At 41.0% G+C, this 21,319-nt stretch overlaps 1 protein-coding gene across 3 annotated transcripts in view; it reads right to left on the minus strand.

Moving 5' to 3' along the window:
* The window catches only part of PAG1 (phosphoprotein membrane anchor with glycosphingolipid microdomains 1), a 104,778-nt gene that overhangs the window by 14,642 nt on the left and 68,817 nt on the right, over positions 1-21,319 (minus strand). For 2 of the 3 annotated variants that reach the window (XM_061342919.1, XM_061342920.1), the window contains exon 2: positions 1,454-1,665. In XM_061342919.1, coding sequence (XP_061198903.1) covers positions 1,454-1,578 — 125 coding nt within the window. In that variant the 5' untranslated portion in view covers positions 1,579-1,665. Of the gene's footprint in view, positions 1-1,453; positions 1,666-1,769; positions 1,824-21,319 lie in introns of those variants that run through there. The other variant, XM_061342921.1, reaches the window with a different exon arrangement.

Consider the following 21,319-nt stretch of genomic DNA (forward strand, 5'->3'; position numbering starts at 1 on the left):
TTATTTCCTCTCTGGAAGTTTTTTTTCTGACTCTGACATTACAGAAAGAGCAGATTTTGTTCAGTTTTCCATATCCATAACCATTTGTTGAAATTCTACATAACTGCATTTATGCATAAACAATCTGCCCTACAGAATGATCTGAGATAAGAGATACTGCGTCCAGACTAGCAACACAAGAGCTTAATCTATTTCTGTAACTGCAAAGACATATTCAGTGGTTTGACTCTGTTTTAAAAACATCTATCTAGAGATGTTTCTAGTGTCAAAGACTAGAGTGTTACAAGGCAAAACATGGTACCTAAATGCAATGTTTGTGGGCTTAAGGATTTTTAAATTAGATTTTCTACTTTTAAATAAATTTAAAAAAACGTATTTCTACTATTTTTACACAGGTATCACAGGAACTGTGATAAATAGGAATGAATAGGAAGTGTTCAAGGCCAGGCTGGATGGGGCCTTGATCAACCCGGTCTAATGGAAGGTGTCCTGCCCATGGCAGGGGGATTGGAACTTTAAGGTCCTTTCTAACCCAAATCATTCTAAGATACTGAAATGTTATCTTACAGCTTACGGAAGAATTTCTTCTGGATCACATGAAATTACAAGTTCCAACCTATCCTTTTTAGGGTTTCAACCAGCTTCTGGGGTCTAGTCTTTCCCATGACTGTTCTTTACAACATTGGCAATAGAGAAATCCTGCTGAAAACCTTCCACTGTAGACATATCTAATGCCAATACAGTGTATGTTACAGCTGCACAGCTTCCTCAATGCTCTCAATGTTGAATGGCTGAAAGAGCATGCTTCTTCAGAGGGTGCTGCTGAACTGAGTTACAGGTAAGTTTCCCCACAACACTCACACTTGGCTGATAGAACTATCCTGGCAAAATACAGCAATATGGACCCCAGCAGTCATGCTCCTCATTATGAAGGGTCTGACCTGGTGGAAGGGCGCTGTGGATTAAGCACAGGTTGCCCAGCTCCCTGTGCAATCAGCAGGGGTCTGCTTGAGTGTCATGAAGAGGCCTTGAAATGTGACTCAACAAAGTCAGTAGAAATGTCTGTATTGGTAAAACTGAACCCTCTTTTGGAGAAGAAAATAAGGATAAGGTATGAACGCAAGACATTAATTAGTATAACTGTTTTGGGTTAGCAGTGTGCTCTGCTAACAGTCAGTGTCTGTCTGTGCTCCAGGCTTCAGTGTAGGAGAAAGCACCTAGCAAACACAACAGTATTTTTCCTTCACAGCAAAAGAAAAAAATAAATTTAGATTTTAGAATGAACAGAACTGTCCAAACTCAGGTTTGCTCCAAATACGCATGTTGTACTGTATGTTTTTATTTCTGTACCCAAGTCCTCACTGTTTTTCTAACTAGTTATTAGTGAAGCTATTTCAATCCCTACACTACTTGACTCAAGAACCATTTCTGTCTGCTAAGTTCTTGACCTCACCTGTTGCAGCTGGAGCAGAGGAAGATGAGGAAGGTGAGGAACAAGAGTGTTGTCATGGCTGCCAAACTTCCCCACAAGATGATGTGGACCTGACCACTGCCTAAGAAACCACCTTCTGGCCCCATGGTACTAGCAGGACCTGGAGTCACTTGGGGATGAAGAGGTTATTCCTTGGAGAAGGCTGGCATCTGTGCTGCATGCAGCTTCCGTTTCTGCAGAAAGAAAAACACCATTAAGAGGTTAATATAAATTTTTGAAGATAATGAATCTGACAGCTACAAGTCTGGCAGGAGAGATTTTCTAATCCAGATCTTACAAAAAGACAGTTTCACGTACAAGCCAGCCAGCCAAAGAGATTTTCAGCTACGTTTCTGACAGCAACATAGAACAAACCTTGTCAAATATTAACACAAGCTGTTACTTATCTACAATCTCAACATGAATAAAAGGTAGTACAGTATCTCTGTACTCTTATTTTGAGAAGAAAGACTATAAATCGTCTTTGAGGGCTAAAGCAGTCTATTTTGCAGTGATATTTGTTGATTTCATTGAAGAGTGAGCTTTCAAACCAACTACAACTTCTGCAAAGTTACAGGTCAAAAAGAGAACTGAAGCAGGCATTCACCTCCTTCCCTTCTAATGTCTCCTGCCTCCACGTGATTCGGTGCTTGACATATAGCGACAAATATGCTAGGTAAACCTTTAAAAGGAGTACCACAAAAACCTATCTTGCAGTGGATCAGCTCTAGTCTTCTTTCTATGTGAAATGTTTATTTTTTTCGTAGTATGTCTGGAGAGTAATAATAATGAACTTTCTTTTTTGCTTCTGTCCCCTTGAGTCTGAGAAAATGACTAACAAGAAAAGTAGACAGAGTGGCTTTCAAGAGCCTGAACAAATGCAACTTTTGCTTCAGCACATCAGTGGATGGAGAGACATCCTGGGTAAACGGTATTTACAGAATGGCAGAATGCTTTGGGTTGTAAGGGACCTTAAAGACTGTCTAGTTCCAACAAGTTTTGGTATACAACATATTCTAAAATTTTATACACATTCTTAATGTAATATATTGTAATACATGGCAAAATTCGAAAGGTGTCTTTCATTCTGCACCGCTGAAGATATAAATGCATCCATAATTTAGGAACTGGTTATGCAAAGTCCATTTACAGACTTTCACCATGTCACCATTTTGTTATTAAAATCTTGTAAGAAAAAAAGATTAATTTTCAGAAAAAGGCCATTCACATCAAAGGAAATCTGGTGAGCCAGCAGAAGAAACTTAAGCTATGCAACTGGGTAGCTCTTATAAATAACATTTGTGTTTCTACCTAAAACGAGCTCTTTGGTTTCTAGCACAGATGTGTCTTACTGGTAGCTTTGAGCACCAACATTAAAGAGCCACCACTCTTTGGGGATGGCCACTGCCAAGCAATGCACCTCTCTCATTAGCTTGGTAGAGTTCGAAAAATCACACATTTAAAAGCAATGGCAGACAACTCTAAAATATATATATATATTGCAGATGTGAATCTGATACAGCCCTTCATCATCCCTATTATAAAGCAAAATTTAGGTTATTTCTATGCCAAGTCACAGGCACACCACTAACTGTGACATGGAGAGACCTTAAGAGAAGCTGAATCAGATTTAGTCAGAGAAAACTTGGTGTAATGCCCACAGAGACGTCTCTGATGAGGTGCAAGGGTACTGTGCAATGGGGTAGATTTCTGCAGAGGCGATGGACTGTTCTCATTTAGAAAACTCTACAAAGCCCACTGCACTGGCTGCCTTAACTAGCTCCAAACCTTTGTTGAGTGTTTTGAATAGAAAGTATTTTTCTTTACAACTTTTAATTTTTATAAGTTTTCAAAGAAATTTTCTGCCTTGCTAAAGCTTTTAAAAGTTATTCTTAAAAGATATTTTGACTTCTTTTTCACATCCTTTTGCCTTTAAAAAATACTTTTTTTCTTCCTTCCTTGACAAAAAAGGATGAAATGAAAATGAACTGTGAAAAAATGAAAACCAAATCAAATCTTCTGTGAACATTTCTGTTGTCTTTTTTCCCTTTGTCTTCCCAAGAAATAAAAAGATAATGCAAATTAAAAAGAAAAAAAAAATAAAACTTTTGTATTTTTTTTTTTTCCTTCAAATATTGGTCAGAGAAAAATATATGAAAGAGAGCAGAGATTTCAAAATATTTTTCTTTTTTCTTAAACCAAAATCACAAATTCTTTTTTTTAAATCAGACACAAAATTGTCTTAAAAGATACATTTAAAATCATTTCTAAGTTCACGAATTTACACCTACCCTGAAAAACAATATTACACTACTATCATGTGACTAAATAATGTATCATAAGCTAATATGGTAGGAAAAGTTATTCTTTTATTATATATACTTAAGGCTGCTGGCCTTTATATAAACATAATAGCTGATCCAAGGAAAGCTAAGGATGCATGGGGAGCAGCTCCATGGAAAAGCTGTATCTTTAAGGACTTCAGTATAGAGTGAGGAAATGTGGGGATGAGCAGGAGCAGATGGAGTTGAGATCGAGCATAAAGAGGAGTGAGATCAGAGAGAGAGATTCAAGGGAGACCTACATGTGAATGTCAGGAGTGAAGTGCAAGATTGAAGCTAGACACGAGACATCTCATTAGGCAGAAGCTAACTGGAGCAAAGAGAACAACCAAGGACAGAAGATGTAGTTAATGTACAGCAAAAAAAAGCAGGAATTCAGACACCAAAGCTTTAGCTGTAAGTTGAGAGAAAGAGGTCAGAAAAGGTCAGAAAAGTACAGTGGCACTTGAACCAGGGGAGAAAACTGCTGGAGACACCAGTTACCAGTGCAAGCAGAATAGAGTAATAAACGGGAACAGATTAATGACAGATGAAGCACTTTGTTAGGGAAGCTGAGCAGGCAAGATGCAACCAGTGACACCTCTTAGCTCCTTGAGTGGTGAGAATCTGGCATAAGTGGTAGAGGACCTAGAAGCTGCCCAGCATAGAGGACAACCAGAAGAAAATATAATACAAAAGAAGCATCCCTGCATTCATCCTCTGTGCACCTTCCTCATAAAGTGCCATCAGAGGGCTTACTCCTACTGTTTAATGCTATCCGAACAATGAGGCTCAAATATTCACTCAGGTTGGTGCCTTTAACACATGAGAGCTTCTGAAATACTTAAAGCTGGACAAGTACCCTTCAGGTGTCCTGACCACCCCTGGAGAGAAACCTGGTAGAGAGCTACATTGAAAACATGACTGTCTGGACTCCCCTTGCTTCCATGTGGTAAATTCCTAGACCCTAAAAGTTAATGTATGTGTAATACAAGGGATTGTGGAGCTGATTCAGAGGCCAGCTTTAAAAAGAGACTTATTTGCAATTATGATTATGGAACAACAAACAGCTAATTTCAAAAAGCTTTCACACAGCTGAAATAGTTAACTTCTACTTTTACAATATGAAGTGATATTGTGCTGCCCTCTGGTGAATCTCTCCATTTGGGGACAGGGATTTGTGGCTCTGGTGAGGGTGCTTCAGAGATGGACGCAAGCCATGAAGTTTACATGGGGCCATTCTTCTGCTAGGCTTGAAAAAGACCTACCTCCACCCTCGCAGACTGCCAGAAGTGAACAGTTTACAGAGATATATGGCTAGGAAAGAATAACAGTCAACTAAACTGTATTTTTTTAATTATTATCGCTTTTGTATGTGATGATATTTGAAGATGAAGATTTCTTGCATTGTGCCCTTTCCACAGAAATCTCACACAGATTGCTGGTGATGCCAAAGTCTGAAAAGAGAGTAGTACAGGCAAGCCTGAAATACCTGGATAAGAACCTTGGTTATTTCACTGAAGACAGAATGCAAACAACAGCTTGCGCTCACATTTCAAAGCCACTGTCACTTTATACTTCTTACAGTATATTGAATAAAATTTCTCCTACTTGTGGGAACTTTCTCTTGCTTTTTAGACATCAATATTTGCCATTACTAGAACCTATATGACGAACAACACCTGTAGCCATTTCCTCAAAATTGCACTTAAATGCCCAATTAGGTCTGCAGTTTCAGAAAGACAGGTATTTCACTGCATGACCTGCACTTCCACGGTGAAGGGTGTGTTATTTTTCCATGTAGTTGTTGGAAGGATAAAGCAGAGCTGAGGCTGCGCAGCCAGATGCAGTGATGTGGGGAGTGTACAGCATGCAAGTACAAGTTCGTGGCCAAACAGAAGAAAAAGCTGTATCTGGGATGAAGCAATTTTGAGCCCAAGATGTAGGCTGCAATTTTAGGGAGAACATGGAGTGAAAATTTTAACTAGTGGGGAAGCTGCTGCACAAACTTGGACTGAAACCTGGACTTCTGAAGCTCAGGAACTGACCAATTCAGTGTGCTTCAGGTCCAGCATCTGACCTGGGTTTTCTGAGCAAATATTTGCCCAAGCTTGTGGCACAACACATATGGGATGTGCTTTGCGAGAGGCAGACACCATGCCCTGGTGGCCTCGCAGGAGATGGCAGCATGTCCCTCTCCCACCACCCTCCTCTTGGCTTCTGGGTTTTATGGCTGCTTCATTCATGCCCTGCTGCAAACCACGCTCAGCCCACGTCTTCCAGAGGGGAAGGAGTGGGAAAAACTGACTGCTTCACCCCTCCGGGTTTTTTAATGAATTATAGATGGAGCGAAGGCAAGAGAAGAAATTATTCTGACAACTGAGTGACTCTGAATGCAAGAAGCCAAATGTGACAGGACAGGAGAGATTTGGGGAGGGCTGCAGGATCACGACTCCCTGTCCTGGGCTGTCAGGCCAGATTCGGCTAACATGGGCACTGCCCAGGAGCCTCACATGCTCCCCTCTGTGCAGAGCTTCAGTTATTGGGCTCATTCTCAAGCTGCTTGGTCTCCTGCTTTTCTGTTCTCTATTCTTCTGAGGCAGGAGCTGAGAAGTATGAAACTATCATCCCCTTGTCTGCATCCAGCTGCAAACATGGTCATTCAAACACAAAATCAGAACAGAAACCTGGGCTATGAAGAGGCAGTAGCAGAAACAGTTCTGCAGGTGCAAATAATGCCCCCGAACCTAGATCCTTCTATCTTCCATTCCTCCAAATCCTTGAAATGGACTTTCTCTATGAAGCTAGCATTCTACTGGAGACCGAGCGAGGTCCTGTTACCTTACTCCCTTTCCAGAAATCTCCCTCTGCAACTTCAGACCCAGCTCAGGCACCAGTGGGTGCAGCGCATCTCCAAGTGCCCAAAGACTGAATGCATCGCCGTATGTGACACACTCAGGCTACCCTAAAGAAAACACCTGAAGGGAGGCAGTCCATTACCTTGCTGTTCTAATTTCATAAAAGCAGATCCTTCAGATCTCAGATTACACATCTGATAACAGTGGGGTTATTTTGACCTCAGCCCCACTGTGCAAGAACTCCTTCCCTTCTTTTGGTACTCCACCACAGGACATGCCCAGTGTTCTACCCACTCCAGCTCCTCTCACCAGCTGCTCTCTCTTCTCCCAGTTCCCAGTTGTCTGCTGCCAGGGACAATCACCTCTATTACAGGTGACAAAAACCGTATCAAGATATCAAAATACCAGTAAGCATGCATGAGTACTTAGAAAGTACAGAGATACTGAAACTTTATGAAAAAGATACCACACAGATAATTCTCAGGAACTGCTAAATTAAAATACATAGCACTATGGAACAGCCTGAATACACAAATGTTATCCTTGCTTTAAATTGCTGCTATGAGGATAGCATATTTAAATGCTTCTGGAGAAAACAGGTGACAGGACTGCTGCTTGGACGGAGGTCAGGATTGACGGAACATCTCTTACCACCACAGTGTCACTAGAATCAAGATTGTGATGTTTCTCCAAATGCCCTGTAACAAAGTTGTAAGACTGATATGCATTACTGTTTTTGCATCTGTGTTGCCTCGTTTTGGCTTCTAGCTGCTTGTATGTAGATCCAGTACTAAACTACACAAACCTTAAGACCAAGCTCACCTTTTCAATGCAGTACCTACTGCATTTAACTCTTGGGGTTCCTATGCACTTAAACCATGAAAAATCCTTCTCTACAACAGATTAAAGCTCTGCTGGTGCAGCTGTGTTTTGAGCTGCTTGGCTTGAGAGCACCCATTTAGTGAGAACAGTTTAAGACAGACGTCTTACTCCAAGCAGTGAAGACCAGATGTGCACATAATTAAGGCCTGGTCCTGGAAGCCTGGTGCTGGAAGGAATTACTGATATGGACTGCACTGCTATTGCAGGCTGTCAGACAAGCCTTGCAGAAACTGTGTGCTCTAAGCCTTCAAAATAGTTCATGTTTCTGCTTTGTGAAGCAGCAGAATAATGAGGTTCTGATCTAATTCCCCACTGTATCTACTTCTACAGAAATCATAGCTGCCTTATCAAAGGATATGTGTGCTCTATAATGCAAAAAGAGATCTAAGACAAAACTGAACAGGCCCAAACCACTGGTCACTTTTAACCCCTTCTAAGTCTCAAGTTCTAAAGAGAAACCAGGTCTCTCTGAAAACCTCTATCTGTGGCACTGCAGAAAAAATAAAAAAGGTTTTGTAGCAGTAAATGCTGATCTATGCCGCAATCTGCATTTAGACTGCAATCAAGTCATTCATGCCTTTGTCAGACAACATCACCTCAAGGTCAACATATTCAAAGTTGACCTGACTTCTCTTTCCATGCTTTCCTTTGTACTCCTACTAGAATTTTAGCGATTTCACATCAGCCTGCATTGCAGGCTCCCTTTCCTCCTCAGAAAGCCATCTGGGAAAGTGGGAAGAATCAAGGAAGTTGTGTGAACAATCAAGTGTGTGAATTCAGGAGCTTGCTTTAAGGTGGTGGAATAGGTTCCATTAAAATGGCGGAGAAATTCAGAACGTAAGAGATGTCACTAGCAAGGTTTTCTAGCAGACTGTAAAATTAGATTCTCAAAGGAAGGTGAGCGTAATTGCATGTGAACACGATTATGTCCCCATGAAACACAGCCTGTATCCAGGGGTTAATACATGTGCATAATTATGTACCTAACTTGTCATGTAGCTAGCACATTTATTTCCCACATTCACAAGGTCTTTCTGTGTATAAGCCACACATGCTCACAAATCTCTGACAAAGCTACCTTCCATTATAGATCAGGTCCTGAGCAAACGGGTTTTTAAACTAATAACTTAAAGCTCACAAATTCCTTCCATGGTGGGTAATAACATTACTCCCATTCCACTGCCAGCAGTACAAAACCTTCAGCACACGAAAGGAAAAGCAGAGCACTGTGGACACAGCTTGCAAATGCAGAGCTGTGCGGACTTGGCCAGTTGCTGAAGAAGAAACCGATAATGGAGCCTCTGTGAAACAGCTCCTTGGAACATCACCACATATTTTCCCCAGGCTTTAGCAGCCAAATAATGACTGCCTAGAATGCAACAGCAGAAAAGCTTTATCTGATGAGTGACCATGCCAAAGATTATAGCTTAATTGTAGCATATTATGCTCTTTCCCACACCCCCACAATATCCCATATTGCTGTCTGGCTGCAGTAAGGTAATTAGACCACGATTACTGCATACTTTAGAGTATATAGAAATGAAAGCTGTCTTTGTGAAGTGCTTTCCAGCTCTGATAAAACTTCTCCTGGTATCTCTGCTTTTCCTGGAACAAGGTGCTATTTCATATTCAGCACAGCTTGTTTATAATTGCACATTACTGTTCATGAAATTCTACCATCCCAAGTCCCCTTTCAGTCTTTGCAGTGAAAGAACATTTTGAGCAACCCTTTTGCAAACTCAGGTAATAACAGAAATAAAGAACTCCTCTACCCTGGGAAGTGGGAACACACAGAGATTGCCTCTGTCATCTGACTTACGAGACCTCTAAAACCAATGGCAATCGGACTTGTTCTCAAAATGATGTCTGAATCAGGCCCATGAAACATGACAGACAGTACTTTTCCAGAGACCACTTCCAATTTCCAAAGGACCCTGAACATAGAAATACAGAAGATTGCAAAATATGCAACGGCAAACCACAATGCTCTGATTGTCCCCAACAAAATGCTGCTGAAGAAGTCGGAACTTCTCTTAAGAAACAAGGCTCTTACTTAGAGTGGGGTTCAACTTCTGTACATTTACTTCTCTAAAAACAGGCTTCTCTTCACCAAGATGCTATCTACGGGATCCCACCTGAGAGATCTCACCTCTGTTCCCATCACACGAGAAGGCTAAATGACTTCCATTGATGCTTCACTTCTAGATTGCTACAATTTTAGTACTAATAGTTAGATCAATTCTACCTAAACTGAGAAATTTTAAAAGTGCCCTGTACCCAACTGTCAGGGCATTACAGCCTTAATCTAAAAAGCCCAGATTACTGGGTGCCAAAGATAGTATGTATCTATACATATAGAAGTCTGGAAGACAAGAGCGTTCCAGGGAAGCTAAGTGATGGTCCTTAGAGGTAAAGCACAAATTACATCAGAGGGACCTATTATATATAAGATCAAATAATCTTGAAGCAAAAGAAGTTAGTGAGAATTGAACTGTATAATATCCCACAGCAAGACAGGCAGCAGGCAGTCAGTTAGGGACAGACCAATTTTAAGACAACAGCGTTCAGCTTGTGATGTGTTTTGTAAAGCAGAAGGGCTATTTCAAGCTCAAATTTCTTGTTATTCACTCTGATTCAGTAAAATTAATTTTAACTTTCTAGCATTTGTATTTTATTAGGAATGCCAGCTTTTCTTAAATATTTGGTGCAGATACAGGTGCAGAAGCCTTCTTCATTGCTGATAATGGTCCATGTCCTGAAGAGTTTACCTAGGTAAGACCAAGTCAGCACAGGAGAGACTCCCTTTTCATGAATTAAAAAAAAAAAGTTCAAAACATACTTGGATTCCGTGTTTTTTGAAGAGCTCTTTGGCAGAGATGAGAGCTGCTCCCAGTTGCCTGGGGTCCCTTGCCAATGCCTCATCTACGTGATCTTCCTTTTCTTCTTTGACTTGGAAACTTGGAACCATGGTCCTCAAGGACCATGTGGACCTTGAGGAAAGGTGCTGCCTTAACTTCACTCATCTAAAAATAATCTAAACTGTCTGCATGGTCAGTGAAGACGAACTTCTGCCTGCAGAGAGAACACCTTCTCAGGTAGAGGAGACTAGGAATGGCCTTCACAGCTGGTCATACCTAGTCTCCTCTTACAGACCAGTGAACTTCCAGACACCTAAAATAAGGAGAGGAGATATCTATACATCATGGGCAAAAGCAGGGAAGTTAATGTGAGGTGACCAAGTGGGAGAGGTTTTCTCCTCTGAGTTGACTTCCTTGGCTGACATGTCAAAACAGAAAATGTGGCCTTTGCGGACACAGCACTGACAGACCAGGGCTTTTCACGGCCTCATGTTGTGGCACCATTTCATTGTAATTTCTCTCTGACATTCACATGATTATGTTGTTCTGTCCTTTCAATGGGAAGCAGAGCTGGAGGAAATGAAAACACTACTTGCTTGTGACAGTCCAACACACCCTGCAACTTCACCTCCCCGTTGAGGTGCAGGCACTGCTTGTCTTGCCAGTTGGATCAGCATGGGGTAGTGAGGCAAAATAAACCATTTCCTGCTCCCCACACCAACATCCTGGCACGTGGCACACTTTATCCTATGGGGAGGGAAATAAAAAACTCTGGGCTTGATCCTGATGGGCTGAAGCAGCAGAAGCTAATCATGTACCCTGTGGGAATGATCTACGAGCTGGGTCTCCTCCATGCACACCCAAACCCCTCACTCACTCATCATGACTCACAGCAAATACAATTATAAGATCTAATGAACTGCAACTAATGTAATTCTGAAAGTCTTCACAGCTAAAGAAAACCAGGTCTTCCCCTTCTTGATTTGAGATGTTTAGTTCATACACTATGGAAAAGAAACTGTCCGTAAAGCTATGTATGAATATTGCATTTACATATGCAGCAAATGCAGTTGCCTGTCACAGTGTTGGACCCTTTCTCCTGACTGCTGGATATTTAACAGTAGGAAACTACCTGTGAAGGGAAACGGGACTTCAGAAGATGCGTACTTTCTCGCACCATTTCAAGGGAACTCACCATTTTTAATATCATCTACTAACTACCACTTTTCAATCTGAACTCAGTATACACAGAACATTTCCTCAACATGAATAAATCATGATCACTAATAAAAATTCACCGCTCTTCCACCTAAGCAAGAATCAGAAGACAGAATTTGGACTACAGCTTGTAAACTTGAATAACAAATGACTAAAAAAACCCTTTTTCCCCTTTCCTCCAGTCAGTTCTTTTTGCTGCCTGTTGGCACCTATTTTTCTCCAATTTAAGCATCACTAATGCTGCAAGACTTCCCCTGCCTCTCTGCTTTCCCACATTACTATCATTAACCTTATTTTAGCAGGAAGCACTACAATCTGTGTAGCACTGCAGATAGAAGGGTAAATACATCATGCCTCCTGCAAGGAGTCTGAGTTAGTACTTTCGAGTTACAAGCTGCCAAAGCACGATGACAGAGAAGCAATTGCTGGTAAGCAGGACAAGCAGAGCACCACATCATAGAGTCAGTAATCAGCCTGGCTTTTCTTCTTACTGGTTTTGCTTTTGTGCTGACCCAAATCATTACTTTATCCCCACAGAACTTGGTCTTGTTAAGGCTTTTAAGGAGAAGAATAAGACTAGAATTTGATGAAAACCCTATACTGGACACAAGGATAACTGCTCTCCAGGGACAGGAGGGCAATCAAGACAGACCAGGTAAGACGAAGAACAGTCTCAGACTGGTGACGTATGAGGGGAGGAGCAGAAAGCAAGCTCAAAACCTCTGTACAGTAGTTTGATTTACAGAGCTGAGAGAGTCTTTTAGCTGCACACATGCAACCACAGTGTGCATGCACACCAAAGCAACTACTGTCTCCATCCTGCATGGCCAGGAAGCCTTGACCTCTGCTGTCTTGATTCCTTCTAGTACCTTCACCCACCCTCTAACACCAGTGAAGCCTTGTTCCTTCTTCCATAACCACAACCTCCTCCTTTTCAGAGGCCACACCAGTGCTGCTCCAGTGCTGCAGCTCCATGAGGGCATTAGCTGCATATTTCTCACCCTGGACAACACTTCTGGTTTAGCACTTCTTCTTCCCCTAATTATTTTTTCTATAATAATATACCGATCAAGCAAAATCACATAAATTTCTTATAAAATTACCAGTACAGATATCAATATCTATTGATTACTTTAGATATGGCCTATTAATAGTAGTAAGAAGTCAGCTCAAGAAATATACAGCTACAATACATCCCTCACTCTCCAGCGATTTCAACAGCTAGTTACCTTTTACAATTTATCATTACTTCACTGCTATAATACCCTGTTCAGGTTTGATCTTTCTTCGCCAAGCAGACTGGATTTCATCTGCTTTATTCTTTGAGAAATTCGCCATGCTCAGGCTTGCTGTAATACCCTCCTGAACGTGGCTCATTTCAAAGGACAACCTAACACTAAGTGGTGAAAAAACACTTTGTCTTTTATCCTTTTCCACCACTTCAGGATACAGTTTCATTGCAAAGCAATCAGATTCTGCAGGAAGAAACAGGTTTCAGAAGAAACCATTCCCAAATCAAGATGGTGACCATCAGTCACTGAAAGCTGAAACATTTACAGGTTAATCTGGTGGCAGCAATAGCAAATTCATTTTTCCTTTTGTTGAAAGATTTTCTCAGCTAGAGCGAACAGCTGGCAAACTGCCTGAAGAGCAGAGGTCATCAGCTCTGCGCTTACTTAGACACAATACCAAAATGACGTGCTACTTTCAGAAACACAACTGTGCCGTTCTTCTAGAGAGCCCTCTTTGAATTTTCAGCTGGCTTGTAACACATGACAGATCACAGTTTTGGGCAGCTGCTAAACTACTTGTGTTGCTATGTATTCCCATGAGCTATTCAACCAACAGGAGAAACACAAGAGTGAGTTTGGCTGGAAGAAAGCAAAACCAACGGAAAGTCTCATCACTTTACCACAGTTTTACAAGTCTAAAAATAGCAGAAGGGATCTAAGAGATATAACGTGGGCAAGAATGACAACCAGACTAGCAAGGGAAAATTTATTCTTGGAAAATCCCTCATTTTGGAATGGTTCCACACAGCCATGCACTGACCCAAATAGATTGTGGCTCCTATCATTCCCTAGTGCATGCAAACAGACAAAATGCTGACGTGCACCAAAATGATTTGAGGCAAAAAAACCCAGCAAAATATGCACAGAAACTGCCAAAAAAAGGAAAAGCACAGCAGCTGGTGCATAACTGCTAATAGGCAAAGAAAGCACTGCTGGCAAACACAGGTGAAGCAAAGGCAAGGAAAAGGCAAAATGATCATGGAAAATCCAAAGGTCAGCCCAAAAAAGATGGAGAAACAAGCAAGTTACCATAGAGTACCTACTGCTGCTTCAGAAGGACAGTCATTTGACCCATTTCAGGACATCCAATTTATTCCAGTGTAGTGGTGCTGCTCAGTGATCATGCCTCAGGGACACTAATTTTCCCCCGGTGCAGCTTTCTGACTTGGCTTGATTGCCTGTGTTGCCATTCTGTGGCTCTGCAGATGAGCCTGGAGGACAGGGAGATCATGGGTCAAATCCACAGCACATCTCAGCAGCTGAGACACAGAGCACAGCAGAGCAGTAACATGGACAGCAACTACAGTTTTCTGTCCTTTATTCCTCTCAACCCTTTCACAGTTTTCTAATTTCCTATCAGTGAAGTCCCATGTGGCACTGCAGGCTCAGTGAAATGTCACACGTGTGATGTGATGGGTGGGGAGTCAGCCACCCATCATGAGATGTGAGATGCCCAAGTGTGTTTATGGGCAAACGATGTGTTTGAGCCTCCATATTCCGAGGGTCTACAAGGCAATGGAGCCTCACAAGGGATGCAGCTGACCAGCCCATGGGAATGCTACTTAACTAAACTACTGGCAGATAGGACAACCTGAGCTGCCAAGGGCATCCAAACTATTTGGATGCCTGCACAGATATGTTCATGGAAGTGGACAACTTGAGGCAGGAACTGCAGGACATTCACGCCCTTCTGAAGTGGCAGCTGGGGGTCAAGGGGCATAGCCTATGCCATTTAAAACAGCATTAAGTACCCTCTCTCTAGGCAGATGAAACCTGCATCTGGATGCCATTGGTAGACCTGGTACAGGAGCTACAGAAAACTCTCATGTTTCTCAAATAGTTGTTAGAGGCTATGAAAAACACCCCAGGACATCTCAAATGGCACCAGCTGCTTCTGCATGGGCAGTTGAAGGGGCCCTTACTGCCACCGACTGTAACACGGCTTGAAGATGCCTTACAGGTATTTGCCTAAATTTGGGAATTTTCATTTGCACTTCAATCTCGTACCAGTAACATCATGCTAATTGTTACACAGATATAAGCATCTTTCTCTACAATAATTTTCTGAACAAGGCTGAATGCTTTTAGCACTAAATCGTTCTCAGAAAGTCATAAGGATTTATGCAGGGATGAAACATTTTAATCTAATATCAGAAGAACACTTTTCTCCAAGCAGAATAATGCCAGAGCATCACACTCCTTCCAGCTGGCAGGATGAAAAATGAATGTCCAGATTTTCAGGAACATTCACTACCACAGACCCTGTAATGTTTAATTACCTGATGGTGCTTAGGACTCCCAAGTAGAGAAGAAAAGCAGCAAATAAAACCACATGAATCTAGTCACTGTATGAATTTTTAAGACCCTTCTGCTGGAGCATCAGTGTGTGGGCTCATATCAACATTGTGTTAAACATCCCTGTGCAGCTACAGAATGCATGTGTAAGTATAAGGCTAGCAAACAACCATCAAAAGGCCCCTATTCAGAAAAAAGGAAGTTCTTCTCCATTCATGCAAATTTTTGAAAAAGTGTTCATTTCCCTGTAATTTTTCCCCATTAAAATTTTGTTACCACAAAGAGATAGGTAGGAAGGGAGTTTCTGGCCCAAACCTGTACCCAGTTGCTCTTATATAGTAACTGCAGTCAGAACCTTGTCCTCTCTGTGGAATTACATGCTATTCTAGGTTTCTTTTTATTTAACTGAACATTAACATACATGTCTCCACAGTAAAATATTAAACCTGTGCTACAGGCAACTATTTGCCCAACTACTTTACACAAAAGTAGAAAAAATAACAAAGCCTTTTACTATCCAGTTAAAGAGCCCAAGAACATTTAAAAGGCTTCGAGAATTCAGAGACCTTAAGAAAAATACAGAGTTATTCTTGCTGTAACAGGAAATTTCCAGTAAGTCAGGTCATGGACTTCTCTTGTAGTCTCTTCTTGCTTTGTCTTTAATACTGGTGTGCTGTTATGAGAAAAAAAAAAATAGCTAAGTGCCCTGCAGTTAGTGCTAAACATTAGTTGCTATTTTGTAAAAGTAAGCTGAAACTTAAATGTCATCTTTCAGTGTAAATCTGCTGAGATCAAGTCTCTTCCCAGAGTAAATCTATTACACTTCAGTAAATAGGTGGGATATAAATAAAGTGGGAACTCGGCAGAGTTTAAAACAGGAACTGCCACTGTATTACCATGCTTATGGCAATGTTACTTAGAAGTATTTGTTTTAAAGTCCCAGCAGGCTCATCCTGCTCAACGGTTTATGTAGAACACCTACCAAACAAACAGACAGAATTGATCTCTGAGTGTGTCCTGCTTCGTTTGTAAATTCACCTACTGTGACTAAGTACATAACTCATTAGTAAAAACAGTCAGACCTGGTCTTTCCTCAGGGTAAACTAATGTTTCCCATCATCCTTAAGAAAAACCCCACACAACAAGAGATAAGGAATATGTAAGGCATTTAAATAAGAGCCATTATTTGAAAAGCTTACTCCCATGTCCTGAATCAACATGCAAACATGGACTCCCAATCATCTTCACAAGATAATTATAATTCATAATTGGCACTTCTGAAGTGTTTTCACAGAACTGTGCAAATATTGACTAATTAGCCACACCAGAATCCTGCGGGGTAGGTGAGCAGATACATTAACCCCTCTTGCCTGCTGAAGGGGCTGAGAAGGTGGCAAGGTTTCCAGCCCCATACCCCTTGTCCAGCCCATGTTGCTCCCTCCACTGATGTGCAGACAGGGGATGAGATGAGCTCTGTGTTAGCAGAGCTCTGGAAACAGTGGCCAAACCTCAGATAGTTATTCAAAGTCTTGTTAAACAAAAGGTCTAGATATTCAAATGTATAAATAAAGCCTGAGGATTTGATAATATATACATGTGAATGGTAGCCTTTTGTGCTGAGGAACACACAAACAATTGTGTACTACTGCACAATCATTGCTTATTCCCAGGAACAAAATATTACACAGGTCCTTTTACCTGAAGAGTAGAAGAAGAGCTCTATGAGTGGAGTAAGACACTCCTTTACTTGAAATTCAGAGGAATCTACTGTGTATTCAAAATAAACCTTGAAGAAACTGTGAATTCCTGATAGAGCCTTCAAGAGGTTTTACCTTCCTCATGTAATAAAACACACAAAGCAGGCAGTATCACTAGTCTAGAAGAGTCTAAAAATGAAGATCCTCCATTAAATCTATCTCTTCAATTAAGTTGCCCTTAGGAAAGCAAGTCATTAGTGTTTCAGGTTTTCTGCTTTAAACCAGCAAACACTAATGATGGCTTTATCCCAGAGTTTTGTTATAAACCACCACTTTCAGGGGTGACAATCAGATCTTTTCCAAATAATTGTATTATCACAAGCTTACAACATATATGATATACACCATATGAAACATTTTTATTTGGCATAATCCTGCTTTGTCTATTGAAGCTGCCGGTTTTGTGTTGTGTCTAATTTCGGCTACAATCTCTGTTGGGGAAAGATTGTGTCCCTGTGGTTTTGTAAAGCCTCATTCACAGTTAGAATGGCATATAAATAAAACAAATAAGGAGAAATCATGAACTGTGGGAATTTATTCTGCATTTATCAGGAATTCACAAGTGAGGATTTACATGGTTTTAAAAATGGATTTTGAGATATCTTCCAGAGATCTGGTTCTTCTCTATTTTTTAGAAACTGAGAAATTGGGAGATATCTTTTATTTACCTGCAGCAACTATCTAGGTAAAAATAATAACATAAAAATCCAGTTATTGTGGACTGGTTGAATACTAAATCCAGATTTATTCCACTCTGAAGCTCATTCTTCAGCGTGGTTCATGTGTAACTGCTCCTGAGACAAGCAGGTTTTCATTCCTGGTAAAGAACATTGATATGATGGCATTTTAACTGCTGCATTAGTTATCTACCCTGAGAAAGGCTAGACAAAACAAAGGTAGGAATAGAACAGAACTGGACGATCTAGTGAGCAAATTTTGTCAAAAAATGCCCAAACCACAGGAGCACAGATTAGATGGCTTGGGCTGCAATATGATAAAAGGGCAAAAAAGAGCTCTGGGGAATCTTGAAACAGTCCAACAAAAATTAGTATTCTATAAATTGGACACTGATGGCCATTCATCCCCCACAAGTCCCCTACACACTGAAGCAGGGGCTGAGAGACCACAGCCACATCCAGAAACACACTGTCGGTAGTAATATGGCAGAGTCATAAGCCAAAGCAAGTTTATGATAAAAGTTCTGTATGCTATACTGTTTTGGTACACACAATTCTCCTCTTCAGGAGGAAGAAAGGGGGGGAAGCAATTTTTATTTCTCTATAGAAGTATGTTTATGAAGACAAGTATTCAGCCTGCTCTGAGGCTTTGATGAGCAGCTTAAAGGATCTCAGAAGGCTGCTAGGCTCTTGCACCTGGAGCTGGCAAGTTACCGAAAACACATGGTGACTTTGGTCTGTAGGAATAAAGGACAAAGACTAGGTCAAGTGCCTCTTTTCAGGTACACCAGTCTTCATCCACAGTAGGGAAAATGCAGCAATACTGGTAAAATAAGCAGCTGTGGTATTAGAAATATAACTTGTCCTGGATAGTTTTAAAGACCTGCAACTTAACACACATGTAAGGTGAGGGATCTGTTCCCTACGGTCAGAGCAGGGACGTCCCCCGCCCTTCAAGATGCCAACCCTAACTCACCAAACTCATAATTTTTCTCATTTTTCTTTTTGGTCAACAAAACTAAAACCTACAAAAGGAACAGCATGTGGGGTCAGCTCTGTACAATGGAAAATGCACCCATTTGCACAGAGTTAATAACATGTCCTCACCCTCAAAATACATTAGCATGAAATAGCAGCTGCTCATCCTCTGAGTGCAGACAAGTGTTGGGAAGAAGTGCTGAGAGGCTTTGTCCTAGAATTACATGTCACTGCTTTAAACATGATGTCAGGCAATTATTTTAATTGCCCGTATCGGTCAGGGACAGAACTGGTCCTATATTGGTAGGAATGGCGCAAATATCTTTCCCTGATCAGGGTGTTGTTTGAGAAGAACATGCACACACCCAAATAACTAAAAAAACCTCACCATGAAATAAAATGACAGAAAATCACCCAAATAAAATAGCTTTAAAATATTAGCTAATAATGATAGATTCTGACTGCAAGTCTTACATACAAAGATCCCTTTTCTTCCAAGTATGAGCACTGAAAGAGCAAGAACTGTTATTTTTGAGATCAATGTTACAGTTCAAATGCCAGAGACCATATTAAAGGCATTCACAATTGGCTCTGGGATTTAGAAAGAGAAAAAAAAAAAGACACTGTCATAGAGAGGTTGGTGGTGATCACAGTGCTAATGACCATGAGAGGTTTTTTTCTAAGCATCGTTATCTAGTGGCCTTGAGTGCTAATCAAAACAAGGACTATAATGCCTGCTTTAATGGGGTTTGTCTCAGTAATGCTTCTAAATAGAATAAACTACATTAAATCCAGACAAGCTACAAAGAGAGATAAATGGCAAAACAATGCACTGAAAACCTAAAGATTCTTTTAATTTACTATTAACTGAGTTGCCATCCATGGCATTTACAGTTAACTGCAGTTTTGTAATCCATTTGCTGAATTGTACAACTAAAATAGAAATGTGCTGCCCTTCCTTTTAAAACAACAGACTAAAGGCCTGAATTAACCTCCAGAATGGCTGCTTTTGCAAATACTGTACTAGAACAGGCTGTATACCTATTTTCTTCTTTAAAAATAAGGACAGCAGCTCCCCCAGAGTTTTTTTTGTTAAAGTAAATAGATGGAATCTCACCCTACCAAGGCAGCCCTGCTCATAAGCAAGATGCCCTGGCAGACAAAGGACCTCGCATGCTCCCTCAGCAACCACTGCCATTCCCCACGGCTCCAGTGCTGCAGGGACAGAAGCTAACTGATCTCAGTAGGCTTTGGATTATCCTCTTAATGTTTATGGGAGGGAAAACCAAATGTCAGGAAGCTTAATTCATTGCCATTGTCCTTCTCCTCCTTGTTCCTTTGGCCTTGCTCATCCCTCCTCTGCATACCCTGGCCACCCCACAGCCATGCTGAATTTCTTCAGCTGGATACCCAGAAGATCAGCTACATTTGAAGTCCTCGAAAGCAATTAAATAGGTTTCCTGATGTATCTATTTTGCTGTACCTCTCACACTGAGATGGGAGGATCCTCAGCAGAGGGGAATGCAGACTAAAGGATTTTGGACAGATTCTGCAGGAAAAGATGAAAATGTACAGATAAAAATGACAGCTAAGGTACAGAAGCAGGAATATTTCAGTGTTTATTCAGGGGCAAGAGTGAATGCTTCCAGAGGTCCAGTTCTGGAAAAGATGGATTAGCTCTTTGTTCACAGTGTACACAAAATGTAGGATCACACATTTTATCTTGAGGAAATTTTCAATAAAGGTCTTTACAAACTGAAGCTGTAGCTTAGGGAACATAAAATACATTCTGTAATTAATTGGCTCCCCCCAGTATTGTAGAGAAAAAATTCCTGTGGTTTGATTGCTCTTGTAAAGCGGTTGTTCTTCTGCTCTCATGGGACTGTGAAAGGTCAGTGGTGTTGACTATACATGATTTATAAAGTACTCTGGGATGAGAGGTGTTGTGTAAATGTAAAATATTATTAGAGCATACTCTCCTTAATTCACATGCACTGAAATGGAATTGGCTGTGCCACAAGAGCAGAACTAAGGACCCAAGTTAGCCTGACGATAGAGGATTGTCTAAGCTACTGCTAGGCTGTGACAGCACAAGTATAGATTAATCTCACAAAGAGATTTATCTAATGATGAAAGTTATTGCTGTTCATCTGGAACAGGTTATATGTAGATTATGAATGTGAAGACTGTGCCAAAGAGAAATGACTAAGTAGGCAAACTGTAGTCTACTCTGTACCACAAGGAAAACGTGGCTTCTGAAGCAGATGTAGGCACAGGAGCTCCTGTGTAGCCCATCCACCTTCCACAGAAACACTGCCTCACACAAGCCAGTTCTCAAGTGTATGCCAGAGATGCTTGGCATGCCGTGGTTCTCACGTGCTTTGCAAAGCCACACTCAGAGGCACTTTCAGACTCAAAATATGCATCCTATTTATCCCTGGATTTGCTGGAGGCTTCCAAGTTCCCCTTGCAGATTTGAACCTTGAGACTTGTTCACTTGCAGCTATACCTAAAGAGGCTTCCTAAAAACCAGTGTCACCAGTGATAATGGCCTGGAATGGACTAGTGGTCCCGTCCCCTCTCAGAGAAGAATAACTTATGCTTTCACACCACTTTTTGGGTTCAATTCCAATTTCTCTCTTTCTTCTGACCACAACAGTTTATACTTCAACACTACAATAAATAATCAGTTTGAAGTAGATCTTAAAATAT

This window comes from Neopsephotus bourkii, unplaced genomic scaffold (assembly GCF_033783945.1).
Source record: "Neopsephotus bourkii isolate Nb327-2 ecotype Australia unplaced genomic scaffold, CSIRO-AGI_Nbou_v1 NB_1820, whole genome shotgun sequence".
Taxonomy (NCBI): domain Eukaryota; kingdom Metazoa; phylum Chordata; class Aves; order Psittaciformes; family Psittacidae; genus Neopsephotus; species Neopsephotus bourkii.